The sequence below is a fragment of the Pagrus pagrus genome, assembly GCF_965226575.1.
Source record: "Pagrus pagrus genome assembly, chromosome: 21".
In the NCBI taxonomy this organism is placed as follows: Eukaryota; Metazoa; Chordata; class Actinopteri; order Spariformes; family Sparidae; genus Pagrus; species Pagrus pagrus.
In genome coordinates this window covers 1170918-1186051 of record NC_140208.1, presented here as the reverse complement: position 1 = coordinate 1186051, position 15134 = coordinate 1170918, and the positions used below count along the sequence as shown (strand labels likewise).

General features: G+C 44.9%; 1 protein-coding gene across 2 annotated transcripts in view; it reads left to right on the top strand.

Annotated features, from left to right (window-relative positions):
* The window catches only part of stxbp4 (syntaxin binding protein 4), a 39402-nt gene continuing 24268 nt past the window's right edge, over positions 1-15134 (top strand). For both annotated transcript variants that reach the window (XM_084342517.1, XM_084342518.1), the window contains exons 1-13: positions 1-281; positions 486-559; positions 755-850; positions 1248-1317; positions 2014-2088; positions 8274-8359; positions 9179-9332; positions 9833-9965; positions 10783-10889; positions 11497-11722; positions 12479-12560; positions 13969-14048; positions 14949-15045. In XM_084342517.1, coding sequence (XP_084198643.1) covers positions 487-559; positions 755-850; positions 1248-1317; positions 2014-2088; positions 8274-8359; positions 9179-9332; positions 9833-9965; positions 10783-10889; positions 11497-11722; positions 12479-12560; positions 13969-14048; positions 14949-15045 — 1279 coding nt within the window. In that variant the 5' untranslated portion in view covers positions 1-281; position 486. The remainder of the gene's footprint in view (positions 282-485; positions 560-754; positions 851-1247; positions 1318-2013; positions 2089-8273; positions 8360-9178; positions 9333-9832; positions 9966-10782; positions 10890-11496; positions 11723-12478; positions 12561-13968; positions 14049-14948; positions 15046-15134) is intronic.

Sequence of the window (15134 nt, the reverse complement as noted above, 5' to 3'; positions counted from 1 at the left end):
ACACACACACACACATGCACCCACATACAGAAGCATCTGAAACACTCAGTCGGGCTCTGCTCTGACGGTGAGCTGAGCCTCGGGGCAGGACCAGCAGACAGCAGGATCATGCTAACCACGTCTGAGGAATCCATTCAGCTCTAATCTGAACCTCCTCACCCACAAATCTCTCTGCACGCACACACACTCGGGACCTGTCGAAGACACAATCACTGCTTTGTCATGTTCCTTTGATTGTTTCTGATCACCGCTTGTGTCTGTTGGGGCTTCCTTACATCCAGGTCAACCGCACGGTTCAGGCGACAGATTTTATTGGTTAGGATGTGACTGGGTGGAGGAGGGAGGAAGGGAGTGGGGAGAAAATGACAAAATCCTGTGATGATTTGATTATTTTGTGCAGCAGAGCACCGAGGAGAGAGAGAGAGCGGGAGAGGCTTTGGATGTTGATATGTTTTTGAATCTGTTGTGTTTTTGCTTGTTACCAGGATGATCATGGGCCCGCACGGCATCAACCGAGCCGTCCAGAGGCTGGAGTTCAGCGACTGCAAGAAGGGACTCGGTGAGCATCTTCCTCCTGACCCGTCTGACCTCTGATCATTGTTTATGTGGTCTCTGCTCAGCGTGCAGCAAACTGCTCGTCTATGAGCAAAAGACAGCCGTGTCACAAAAGTATCAACAGATCACTAACCTGTGTGGGTGTGTGTGTGTGTGTGTGTGTGTGTGTGTGTGTGTGTGTGTGTGTGTGTGTGTGCAGGTGTGAAGATCATCGGAGGTTACCGAGAGCTCACAGGAGAAGAGTTTGGCATCTACATCAAGCGGGTGGTCGGTGGTGGGCTGGCAGCTCAGGACGGTAGGCAGGTTTTTTGGGTCATACTGAAGAAAGAGACAGTTATTGTTGGTTGGTCTGTCTGTCTCTCTGTCTGTCTGTCTGTCTGACTGTCTGTCTGACTGTCTGTCTGTCTGACTGTCTGACTGTCTCTCTGTCTGACTGTCTGTCTGTCTGTCTCTCTGTCTGACTGTCTGACTGTCTGTCTGTCTGACTGTCTCTCTGTCTGACTGTCTGTCTGTCTGTCTCTCTGTCTGACTGTCTGTCTGTCTGACTGTCTGACTGTCTCTCTGTCTGACTGTCTGTCTGTCTGTCTCTCTGTCTGACTGTCTGTCTGTCTGACTGTCTGACTGTCTCTCTGTCTGACTGTCTGTCTGTCTGTCTCTCTGTCTGACTGTCTGACTGTCACTCTCTGTTCCAGGTCGGCTTAAGTCAGGTGACCTCATTTTGGATGTCAATAACATCAGTCTGATAGGAGTGACCAATGAGAGGTGAGTTTGACGTGTGTTGTGTCTGCAGTTTACTGGCGCGTGTGTGTGCTTGTGCGTGCGTGTGTGTTTGTGTGTGTGTGTGTGTGTGTGTGTGTGTGTGCGCTATGCTAGCAGCCCCTGTGGACAGCTGACTGGCTCGTCCATCATGAGGTTGACACTTGTAGTTTTGGATAAGACACCTTAAAGGTCCAGTGTGCAGGATGTAGACCTGCTTCTATAATGATGATTTTCATTCATGTAACTATGAATCGGTGTGTTTTGTGTTTTGTGTTTTGTGCTGTGAGAATGAGTCTTTATATCTTCAGAGGGAGCAGCTCCTCGTCCACAGAGAGACATGTTTCTACAGTAGCCCAGAATGGACAAACTGAACACACTCTGGAGAGGGACTTTCCTGTTCTGCACGTTTTTTAGTGGCCACACTGTAAAAAATAAAGGAAGAATGTTTTCTCATTAATTTAACGTAAATATACAATAATCTTTTTTACATTTGGAAAAAATTTAACTAAAAACACATCAAACTACTTTTTGTTTTCGTTGATTGAGAGACCTCTAGTGGCAGAACATGCATCCTGTAAGGTATTCATGGTGAGCAGTGAACATAGTAATCAAACCAGTCAGTGAACGTTTGTGGTGTTTCGACGATCATTCGTTCAGTTTTCATCAGTATGTTGAGATCTCTGTCCTGTTCCCTGACAGGGCGGTGGAGATCTTGAGGACGGCCTCGCTCTCGAATCACATGGCTCTGCTGATCGCCAGAGACGACGAGTCCAGGTGAGAAAAGAGTTAAACCTCACTGTGGTTCAGTCATGAATGCATTTTGGGTTCGCTGGACCAGTCTCCATGTTGTGTTCTGTAATCTGAGGACACACTTGATGATCAGAGAGCAGTTCAGACTGCAGAACTGTAAAGTCACGAAGCAAACAATTTATTTCAGCAAGATTATCCACAGGCTGTTTTCTCTGTGTTGTAGTCGCTCTGGATTGGATGTTGTGTACTGCAGTGAGTGACACAAAAGACACTTTGAAATTCATTACGAACGATCATAGCATCCGATTTGAATCGTACTTCAAACCAGCTCCAGATGTGGTTTGGATCCGATCGCATTTCTTATAACGTCTTCACAATAAAAGCCCTACGTTAATTAGTTATGTAAAAGCTTTTATTTTGAAGCTGCATTAACATTAGAAGTGTGAAGATGTGGATGTGCGAGCCCTCGCAGATATAATTGTACTCTGAATGGGATGATGGCCCTATTTTAAAGTTAATAATCTGACTGAAGCTCAGCTGTTAATTCTGCACAGTGTCGCTAAATCTCGTCTAAGCCTCTGTTGCTATTGGATCCCGGGTCCGCGAGGGATAAACAAAAACATCATGTCCGACAGCGCTGACGTCGTTCACAGCCTTCCATTAAGTCTGAAGCTCTGAAGACATTTCGATTTTAAAAGAAAGAAGGACAACTGGACAATAGTCTGGTTGGTTGTGAGGTCTGTAACAGAGATCACGTTTGATGGTGAGAGTCGGTTTGATGAATCGATGCGGGCGGCGAGGACTGATTCGTGGACGCTGGTCCGGCTCGCACGAGCAAGAAAACACAAGACAAAGACAAAGATATGAGACAGTTTCTCCCACTACAACTCCACAAAAACCTGACTGGTATCATCGAGATGCCTCAGGTCTTTTTCTGGTTTTATTATGTTGTTGTTTTCAGTTGTTTGAGGCCTTCCTGTTCAGAAGCAACATCGACATTGATTTAAAAAAACCTTCATCATACACCAACTTTTACAACTCAGCCTGGATGATTGGGGAGTGTGTAGAGAAGAGAAGTCAGATTTTCTTCATAAAGATCGTGTTGTATTCCCGATGTAACAGTTCCCCGACACCAGCTGACGTGTGGAGGAGCGGCAGGTGTTTTTACCTGAAGCTCTGACTGCCTTTGGAAATGAAGCATGTGAGCGGTTTGATCCGTCCTCGGTGTAAACTCTGGGATGGATGTGTGTCTGACAGGCGGCGTCCTGCGGTTCACCAGCGGGAGGTAAACTGACCTGGCACTCTGATGTCCCCTGTGCTTTTCCACGTCAGCCTGCCATGTCAACGCAAACTCGCAGTGACACAATAAGGACGCTCCGCCGGCCGTCTGTCCGCGGGGTTTCTGCTCGGGAGAGGAGTCGAGCTGGTCGAGGAGTCGAAGCAACACAAGGATCAGCAGAAACAGCAGCTGCAGGCCCTGGTTGCACTTTTCACCGGCAGGCTGCGGATGTTTTTTGGGGTTTGGGGTCATCACAATTTAATCGTGCCGCTCTTCTCGACTTTCCAAATTTAACTGGACTGAATGGATCAAATTCTGCCAGTCCAACGAGTCGGTTCTGAGGAGTTGTGATACTCAAAGAAATGTATCCACCGTTTTACAGCCACTTCTTCCACAATGTAAGCTCCTCTGGTCCAGTGCATCACGTGATGTGTCATTTCACCGTTTGGCCGCCATGAACGTCGGCTTCACAGCCTGGCGGCTCGGTTGTTTCCCGTAGCAACAGGGATTTTGAAAATGGTGGCAGGTAGCAGAGGAGAAGAGACGCTGCCTGAAATGAGCCGTTACTCAACAGTGTGACGTGGAAACGAGATGAAGCAACACAGAAAACATCAGCTGAGTGTTTTATACTTCAGATAGAAAGTTTAATTACAGCACATGATATCAGGTGACGTTCTGACAGCTTTACTCCTCCTCCTCATACTCCTCCTCCTACTTCTACTACAACTCCTCCTCCTCCTCATACTTCTACTACAACTCCTCCTCCTCCTCCTCCTCCTCCTTCTACTCCTCCTCTTCCTCCTCCTCTTCCTCCTCCTCTTCTTCCTACTTCTACTTCTACTCCTCCTCCTCCTCTTCCTCCTCCTCCTCCTCATACTCCTCCTCCTCCTCCTCCTCCTCCTCCTCCTTCTACTCCTCCTCTTCCTCCTCCTCCTCTTCCTACTTCTACTTCTACTCCTCCTCCTCCTCTTCCTCCTCCTCCTCCTCCTCCTCCTCCTCCTCCTCCTCCTCCTCCTCCTGCTGTCTGTACACCATCTCTTGTACCGACAGAGTAAACTTGTCATCATGTAGAGAAGATGAAGGTTGTGAGTCAGTGATCAGCCAGCAGACTCATTAACATATTGGACCTGTGAGGTTCTGCTCTCGTCTTCTGGACTCTGACAGAATCTGACAGATTAACTGGCTGCTCCTGGTTTTGGCCTCTTTCCATACTTCAACAGGAGGAGTTAAGATGTTTGAGTTAAACAAACACAGTGTGTGTCTCCTCCCTGAGAGATGAAGTCCATGTGTCTCCTCCCTGAGAGATGAAGTCCATGTGTCTCCTCCCTGAGAGATGAAGTCCATGTGTCTCCTCCCTGCCTGTCGCCTTGTGTGTCTGGGTCCACCTGCTCTGCTTCAACGTGACAGCGTGTCCTCCACAGAGACGCCAACACTGTCATCCACAGAGACGCCAACACTGTCCTCCACGGAGACGCCAACACTGTCCTCCACAGAGATGCCAACACTGTCATCCACAGAGACGCCAACACTGTCCTCCACAGAGACGCCAACACTGTCCTCCACAGAGATGCCAACACTGTCCTCCACGGAGACGCCAACACTGTCCTCCACAGAGATGCCAACACTGTCCTCCACGGAGACGCCAACACTGTCCTCCACGGAGACGCCAACACTGACCTCCACGGAGACGCCAACACTGTCCTCCACGGAGACGCCAACACTGTCCTCCACGGAGACGCCAACACTGACCTCCACGGAGACGCCAACACTGTCCTCCACAGAGACGCCAACACTGACCTCCACATCCTTAAATCATGACCCGAGTTTGATCCCTGTGATTCCTGTTGGCAGTTACAGTAATATTTTATATGTCATGATAGAAAAACACCTTATTATCACAGAAATACCTCATCTGTTTAATTCTGACATCAAACCAGCGTCAGAATTAGACCGTCTTGTTTCAGTGAAGATATTTCTTCTGAACTGTGGAGGTTTCATGAGATCACATCACCTGAATTTGTCTTTTGTCGTCTGATTCTTCTTTCAAAGACGACAAATGCTTTTTAATCAGTTCAGACACACCTGACAGAGTCTCCTGTCCTTCAGTCGGAGGTACACCGACTGACTGATGGTTGCGTATCGATGGAAGTCGGTCGTCGTGTGTTCTGATGGTTTCCGGACGTGAAATGTTGGAGGAGCATGTAGGAAGTGAGCAGATGTGTTCCCAGCTAACAGCGGCTGATGGGGAGCGTCTGTGTTGTTGTGACTGACTGCGGAGGAAAGGTCGTCCCTCCCTTCATTTCCATCTTTAATATTACGAAACCGAAGCAGCAGCCAGTGTGTGTGTGTGTGTGTGTGTGTGTGTGTGTGTGTGTGTGTGTGTGGAAGCAGCTTTGTGCCGACACGTCAGGTACTCACCTCAAAGCTCGACCTCCATTGTTGTTTCACACTTTAAACAAATTATGATTATTCTGTGCAGCTGCCTCGCGGCGGCACAGCGGGTCACGGCGAGGACACTGCGATGAGATCATGCAGGGTGGGTTGGATTTGGTTCTGGTGTCCTCACAGCTTCAATGGATAAAAACAGAATAACACACGTGGAGTTTAAGCTCATTGATGGAGTTTTGTGAGTTCAGGATCGAGCCTGGAGGTTTATGTCATTTTTAAGCTGTTGTCCCGACACGAAGAGTCAGGCGGGTCGCTGGATTCTCGGGGGGAAACTCGTTCGGGACGCGGCAGCTCGGCTTCGTGCTGGTGTTAACAGACGACATCACGTCACTCCCGTCCGAGCTGCTCTCCGCCGGCTCTCTGTCCGTGTTTTAGAAGTGATTTGATGATTTTTACTGATTACTTTTAAAGCTCGTCTGGGTCGTGCCCCAAGTGACATACTGCAGTAAAAGCTGACCCCATACGAGCCTGATCGCAGCCTCAGAACCTCGGGTCGGGCCCGGGTCCACGCTCAAAACTAAAAGGTGACCGCGCTTTTTACCTCGACCCACCTGAGATGAGGCTCGCAGAATCAGCAACTTCTTCTAAATCACTTTTGAAACAGTTTTCATCTTTCTAACTTTTCATTTTACGTCTATTTATCTGTTTTTTATTCCTCCTGTGATTTCTTACCGTCCTTCACTGCTTTTGTTTGTTTAATTTTAATCTCTTTATGATCCTTTATTCTTTTTACTGCTCTTAATCTTTTTTATGTTTTCAGATTCTCTCATGTGATTTGGTCCTATCGTCCTTTATTTGATTATATTCTCTTTTATCTTTCTTTCTTTCTTTCTTTCTTTCTTTCTTTCTTTCTTTTATTTAGTTCTGTCTGTTTCATTCCTTTTTACTTGTCCTGACTCAAACTGACCTTTTGTTTCTACATTTTTCTGTTCTGCCTTCTTGTTTTATCGTCAGACGAAGCTTCCTTGTGTTTGACTCGACTGTTTTTTCTGTCACATCGTCTTCCTGTCAAAACTCTTTTAAAACTTGTTTTTAAAGGTGCTACATGAATAAAGTGTATTATTGTTCGGGGCTGAACAGTTAATGCATCACTTTTCAGATATGTGTTTTTTATGACTTACTCGGGCGTTGTGTCCAGGGACGGCGGTGTTCAGCCTGTCAGCTGGTTCACCGCTGAAATATCTCAACATCACATTTATCTGCCTCAGAGGATGAAACCTTCTGACTGTGGTGATCCTCTGACTTGTCCTGCAGCACCAGCATGATGACTTTTTTATTATTATTAAATACACTACAACAAAAAAAAGAAATACTTTTGTTTTTCCTCCCGTTTCTCACAAGTTGAAGTCAGAGATTAAAGTTTTTCCTGCACAAAAAATAATTATTTCACAGATTTTGTGAAGAAGTTTGAAAGCACCTGACAGGTGTGACACATCAAGATGCTGATTAAACAGCATGATTAGTGCACAGGTGTGCTTCGGATAGGTGACTAGAGACAGCCACTCTAAAATGTGGAGTTTGATCTGTTAGTATTCATTTATTTATTCTGTCTGTGCCAATTTTTCGGATGAGAATCTGCTTAGTGTGAAAAGCCTTCACGTGGACGAGTGCTCTGTGTTTCTGGTGCTGTAGTTCTGCTTCAAACTTTATATTTCATTAAACGCTGTTATTTCTGCTGCTGCTCTTTTCGATGGTCGTAGTTAAACGTGTCGTTGAGATAAAATTGTGTCACCAGGAACTTGAGATGAAACATTTTAAACACTTCGAATCCAGAAGTTAAGTTTCTTAATAAGACTGTGATATTAACGCAAAAACAGAAGAAAGCATGTCGAGTCACAACGGTCAGACAGTGTTTGTGTCTGTGACCTCTGACCTCTGTGAATCCTGTTATGAAGGCATTAACATCCAGATCAGACAGAGATGTGTGAGCGAGCAGTGACCTCAGGTTTCCTCTGCGTCCATGTGAGGGAGACAAACACTCACAGATCATCCACCTCACCGATCACACCACTGTGAAAGTACATCTCATCAGCCTGCACTCAGATTTAAGTCTCCAGGATAAAAAGACCTGAGAGTGAGGAGGAGCACAGTTTAGCTTCACAGGTGTTTTCAGATCAGCTCAGAGACAAATAAATACAACATAAATATATCAAACATCTTATTTTGAGGGAAAGTGGAGAGATTGTTGTTAATAAACCTCATTGAAACCCTAAACTCCAAAACAGTAAAACTTCAGATCTCCTCCACCTCCAAACGTTACAGCTCCCGTCAAGACTTTCATCTTTCTTTAAATAAAACAAAGGGATCTTTATTGAACATCTTCACCTTTTATATTTTTAAAATGCAGAACTTGTAATGTAGTATTTTTACATTTTGTCAAATTTGAATATAGCTGGATTTTCTTTCAGAAAATGTAATTTAAACATGACGCGTGTGTGTGTGTGTGTGTGTGTGTGTGTGTGTGTGTGTGTGTGTCCTTCAGGAGGGAGTTTGCTGAGCTGATGGAAAAGTACGGCTCCAATAATATCACCGCTTCAGGACGAATCTCTCCCCCTCAGCTCTCCACAGGTACGACACCCACAAATAGACACGTTTTATATCCTGATTGTTGTGAAATTTCCTCTTTAACATGTAAAAATCAGTATTTCACACGTGAAAATAAAACAATGTCACATGTGAGCTGGACGTTTTCATGACAAAGGACATTAAATGAGCTTTTTCACATGTGAAATCAATGCTTTCACACATTTTCACCTGTGAGCTAAAATTTTGATGTCAACATTTGTGATGAGCCTCATCGATTAGACACATTTTGAAAAGCATCAACCTGAGACTGCGCTTTAACTCCTTAAGGAAAGTAAAGATGGCACAAAATGTCCTCGTTTGTCCTGAGCTGCTGCTTCAAAACTGACGTGATTTACCAAAAATGTCCTGACTTATAAATAAAATGCCCTCATTCAGCAAAAGTGTCCTGATTTTCCAAAAATGTCCACGTGTCACTTTTTTTTTTGACGTTATAAAAATGTTATCACTTTGCACAGAAAACTTTTTTTTAAAAGTACACTTACTTTCTCTGACATTCCAGAAAACTTGACTTTCTTTGTGAAAATGTCATAACTTTTCCAAAATGTCCTCATTCTCAAGGTTTCCAGGCGAAGTTTGTCCCCACAGAGACAGCAAAGAGACACTCACAACATTTTACTCCACCACCTTTTGATTTTAGCTTCATGCCACAGGGGGAAATCTTTATGATTAGGAAAGTGATCCGATTGAACCTGCTGTCACTTTTCTCCACCTCCACCTCCACCTCGCTCCCACTCTTTCTATTTCCCTCTCCCTCCTCCTCCTCCTCCTCCTCTTCTTCTTCTTCTTCTCGTCTCTGTTCAGGGAAGCTGACAGACACGGCCTCCTCCTCCTCCTCTTCCAGATCAGAGAGCCCCCAGCTCCTCAGTCCTAAAGAGGGGGTCACTGCCTACACCCATGCCCCCCCTTACACTGCCAACCCCACCTACACCGTGCACACGCCCACGCACGCCTTCAGGTAGGCTGCAGCAGATTTCAGCTTTAACGCCTTCTGTGCGAGGCCCCAGCTGTTGTGTAGAGTTACGGATCACGTAGGTCGAGTGAGGAGCCAGCAGAGTTTGTCATTGTTTGATTACAGTCAATATAAACTGAAGAATAAATTCATTTTAATCTAAAATTGTATTTAAATGTCGTGTGTAGACAGCACATTCATCAGCCTCACAGCGTAAATAAAGAGCTCCTCTCTGAAGGTATTTCTTGAAGGTGGTTACATAAACTGTTAAATTGTACGTCTGCAGCATGGGAACACCAGCAACTGCTAAAAATAGTGAGAAGCATCTTCAGCAATTTCACAGAGAAGTGTGGGAAGACCAGAGAGAGGGATAGAGAGAGGAAGAGGAGGAGGAGGAGGAGGAGGGTTGAGATTCTGTCATGGTGGGATTGAATGTGAGCGGCGGCGTGGCTTTGTGGTTTTTAATCATGCTTACTGTCAACCCGACTCTCTGTTTCTCTTTCCAGTGACAGTGTCATTCAGTTGATATGCGTCGCCAAGGGAACAGGCCTGGGGCTCGTCATCAAGGGCGGAGCTAACCGCGCAGAAGGACCAATGGTGTTCATTCAGGAAATAGTGCCTGGAGGAGACTGCCAGAAGGTCGGCGTCCTCACCGAGTGCTTTAACATGAACAAAAGTCATTCTGTGATGTAGACGTCGTCGCGCTTGGACAGAAACTATAGAAATTAAATGAAAACAAAGATAAACAGAGGGCCTTTAAAATCCAACAAAATAGAAAGAACTTTACCAAGAAAGTGCCGATAGGGCTTAAATACCAACAACACTGTTAGACATAATATCACTCAATGTAGGCCTGATGATAAGAAGAGGAACAACACATCCTCAAACCTAAACGACTGAATCGGTAGATTACCAGTGACTCCCAAAACAACGTGTGTTCAGAAGACCGGCGACAGACCTTCACCGTCACGTTGGTAACATGTGGTGTTCCCCCAGGCTCTATTCTGGGACCACTTCTTGTTTCGGTTTTGTCCGCTGTAGACTGAACCACCACTGTTATGCAGATGACACTCGGGTTTATGTGACAACTCAACAAAGAAGTTAACTTGCTTCATTGAATGTGATTTGTTAACTATATGATTTGTTTCTCAGATGTGAAGCCAAACACTTCAAAACTCTGGTTCTTCTTATCTTGTGTTGTCCTTAAAAAGGTCAAACCTGCTTATACTTCATTGTGTTACGATCGGTGTAATTATTGTGAGCTAGAGCAAAAGCCAAACCCATGTCTTCAGCTGCTACACAATCCAAATTCTACACGTTTACCAGAAAAATGTAAAAGTGGGAACCAAAGTGTGATTAAAGAAACAGAATATATTGCTGTTTCTCTGTCCCAGTGGCTCAGTTTGCCCATTGAACACGAGGATCTGAATGTTTCTGTGTATTTGTGCTGTTTCAGGACGGCAGGCTGCAGGTCGGGGACCAGCTGGTGTCCATCAACAAAGAGTCCCTGATCGGAGTGACGTATGAGGAGGCCAGGAGCATCCTGACACGCACCAAACTCAGGTCCAACACACCCGGAGACTTTTTCAAACGCGTAACTTATTCAAGATTTAAAAGAAACAAAAACAGACTTTGTCTCTAAAATAAGATGCCGCCAGAATGAATGAGACGAAAGCTATTTGTTAATTCATGACTCAGTTTGTGTGTAGAGTCATTTCTTAGTCATGCTCAAGATACAAACCTACAGTGATCGTCTTCTCTCAGTGGTAGTCGTGGTATTGTAGACATTAGTTCAATATTTTATACTTACACCTCCCAATATTCTCATTTCAGTTGATTTTATTAAGATGTTATAGTTGGAACATGATGGGAAACGGTCACTTTTGAGATTTTGGTCTATTTTGCGTCTTCTGTCTAAAAAAGGGGAAAGAAAACTTCCAAAATACACATTTAGGTGTTTATTTAAGTTCAGATTTCTGTTCTAGACATTTACACAAATATTAAATTAGCCTCATTTGCATATTTTTACGTAAAATATCGGAAAACAAAATGAATTGTCTGAAAATTTAGTTGACTGGTGTATCATAGTGATATATATAAGTTAACATTTTTACTCTGTTCGCCTGAAGTGTCTCTCCTGAACAACATCTCCTTGTCCCGTGGGTTTCAGACCGGACCCCACGGTGGAAATTGCCTTCATCCGGCGGAGGTCGTCCTCCAGCTCCAGCAGTGGGCCTCACAGCCCAATCTCCCTCCAGGGCTCCGGCGGAGGAGGTGGACCCCAGGCCAGGCCCCCAGGGCTGGGCGTCACGCCTCCACAGCCCGCCGTGGTAACAAAGATCACCTCCAGCCGAAACCCCGCGAGTGAGACTCTGCCAGCAGTCAACGTCAGCCAGGTGTGAGATCCAGTGCAGCCTAGACATCCAAACAAGGCCCCCATCAGACCGATCACTGGTGGACAGCGTCTGAGTGACCTCTTGTGATCAGATCTCACCTTTCCACTCTATATGCAAACAAACATCACAGGGACAAACAGACACAATGTTTTTTACAGAGGTTTTTTTTTTAAAGAAAGAACTTCACTAAATTTGCTGAATTTACAAGAAGAAGACAACGCTTCACAAAGTTTGTTAAGTTTTCCTCATGAAACAACTCTTAAAATAACTACATTTGCAAAGGGAGTCTGGTGATGTTGTGGTTACTAGTTCAATTAAACAGCATGTTCACAAACATCTGCTGCTGACATCGGCAGGTTAACAGAGACCTAACATGTCATTTACATCACAGTGAAGCACCTGGAGATCAGCCACTGTGGCTTCTCCTTCTTCTTCTACTACACACCACTGTAACAATGTGGTCTGAGCGACTGAATCTAAAAATGCATCCTCAATGCGTCACATTCACACCTGTACTTTGAGCACCTGTCCACCTGTGATTGGATGATGATACCAGGTCTGAACAGGGCTAAGGATAATGTCTTTATAGTCTTGTGTTTGATCATCAGAAGACCCTCTTAATTAATTCACTTGAAAGATGTTACACAAGCACCTTAGGTCATGTCAGAACAGAGGGCTCAGACCTCAGTACGTCAGTCACTGGATCAGATCGTGGCCCATGAACACACTCTGAATCAGTCGTGTTGATGTTTGCAGGTGCGAGTGTCTCCAGCCAGAACAGAGCAGACACGTGTCCCCTCCCCGCCAGAGAGCGACAGCCTCCCCGATACAAACCCTGGTACGTACCTGTGATCTGTGATCAGACTGACGAGTATCTCTCACTGCAACGTGACTTTTATGATCAATCAGCTAAATTAGCATGCACTTTACCAGAAGAGCTATTTATTTAATATCATGCTTTTTTTTCATCCGACCTTCATCAGGTAAGCTAACGTCCCAGGTTTTCTTGGATGTGTTTTAGCTCAGTGGGTTAACGTGCATGCAGCAGCTTCCATCCGACTGTAGTACAGATATCAACCGAATTTCAAGAAAAGTCATCAGATGCTCGTGTTGTTCTCCAGTCGCTGCTGTTCAACCGTTTCCTGAAGAGATGATGTCATTAAAAGAGGTCTATGTGATGGACCTATGCCATTTCTGTTCATTTATTAATGTGAGGAAGGTTAACGTCTCCTCAACACATTTTATTAGCAGAAGAGCCCAACTTTTCAACCAATCAGAGGCCGATCTGACGCACAGGGGGAGGGGCGCAGGAGCTGTACCTCAATCTGTTTCTGTTCCAGTATGTCAGGATATCAAACGCTATAAAAACACCAGGTTTCAAATATATGCAGACACTCATGCCTGTGCACAGACGCCCTGCTGTGAAGTGTAAATCTGATCTGATGGAGAGGTGATGCAGGATGGAGCGTGAGGGACAGATGGCGTGTTGGTTGGCTGCCTGTCGGAGGAGGAAGTGGGGCAGGTGGGAGGTCTGGCCTACGATTGGCTGGAGAGGGTGTGAAGCATCATCACATCTCTGTGTGAGTGAGGGATCCTGAGGTCTTTCTCCATGTGTACATGTGGATTGTTGTGTTTGCCGTCTGACGTCACACCTTTGGACTGAAGTGTGTTTCCGTAACAGACGCAGGAGTCTGAGGGCCGATACGCGTTCAGGACGAAGGGGAACCTCCAACAGTCGCTTCAGTTTACCAACACCAGTAAACCAGCTGGGATTTCAGATAATTCAGCTCATTTGGGATTAAGAGACGACCACTTCTTCAGCCGGAGGGAGCTCCACACCAACATGAGAGTCATGAAACAAGACATGTTTAAGGCCCCGCCCCTCCTACCACAGAGCAAGACACCCCGACTGAACGAGACAGAAAACCACTGACATCAACGAGGCCATGCTATCATGTTATCTGTATGTGGTTTTGTGTCTCTTTGTGGTTGTTGTTGTCTCTTTGTGTTGGTTCTTTATCTCTGTGCTTCTGTGTCTTAGAAAAAGATCTCATTTTGGATTAGCTGGAAATTGTCCCAGCGTCTTGTCAAAGATATCCCAAAGCTTCACGCTCAAGAATGTCAAAACTGCACGGTCTCAGGTCAAAGATACATCCAGCGCTGCCGCCAGAGAAGAGGCAGATAAAGGACGGACGGACAAACGCTGCTAATTGAGTTTATTTTTAAAAATCTCTGTCTGTCTCCAGAACCTGCCAGCAGTCAGCCACAGCAGAGGAAGTGTTCCCTCAGCACCAGCTGTCGCCTCAAACTGGAGCGGGTGGAGCAGGTGTGTGTGTGTGTGTGTGTGTGTGTGTGATGTATTTTTAATCTGAATAAAGAGCTGAGTCCTGTTATCTTCTGGTACAGTGGACCTTTCAGTCTCATTGAGGCTTTCTGAAACATTTTACATTAATTGATTGATTGTTTAGTGATGAACAAATTAATTAAACAAAAACAAAACAAACTAAACAAATGTATAACTGATTAATAATGAAAATAATCAACAAATCAGTCAGTATTGACAATAATCATTAGCTGCAGCTTGAGTCAGTACTGTGTCAGTGTGCTTTATCGTCTTATAGTTGAATATGAAATTGTTTCATGTAGTTTTTATAAATGAAATACTTTGTTTTATTATTTTTAACTGGTCAGTAAGATTTAAACCTTCTGACAGAGTTAAAATGATTATATGGTGTTAAAATATTACTTCCATATCAACAGTACTTGAGTAAAAGTCTTAATGTATCTGATAGTAAACATATCATAAGTATAAGTAAATGATACATATATTTGCATGTATGTATCTACTGTACTGTGTATTCTGGGTTGGTCAGTTTGTTTGTTTTTTTATCTGATTACTGATAAAATAAATTAATTAATTCATGTGCTACTTTGGCTCTGATGCAGCATGTAATCTGCAAAGTAACTAGTAACCCTCAAAATACCTTGAGCACAGTACTCGAGTAAATGTACTCAGTTACGTTCCGACTTCATGATTTAACAACGAGCCTGGTAGGTCAGAATCTGCCCCGAGGCCACAGGTGCATCAGCCAATCAGCTGTCACCAAGTTTAAAGAGATACAGGGTTTTTATTGGATGGTGACAGGATGCATGAGGTCAGTGTGTGTTTGAGGGGCGTCACCACCAACAGCTGAGTGTGTATTGATCTGTGTGTGTGTGCGTGCAGGCTCTGGATCTGCTCGGTCTGAAGCCCACAGAGGCTCAGCGGCAGGCGATCAGGTCCAGACTAGGAGCTGATCCTGCGGGGACGGTGGCCGTCACAGGTGAGACAGCTGCACCTGACTTTACCCTCCAGTCACTGAACCTGCCCCCTCTGTTTACCCTGAAACAAACCCAATGTTCAGTTACATTT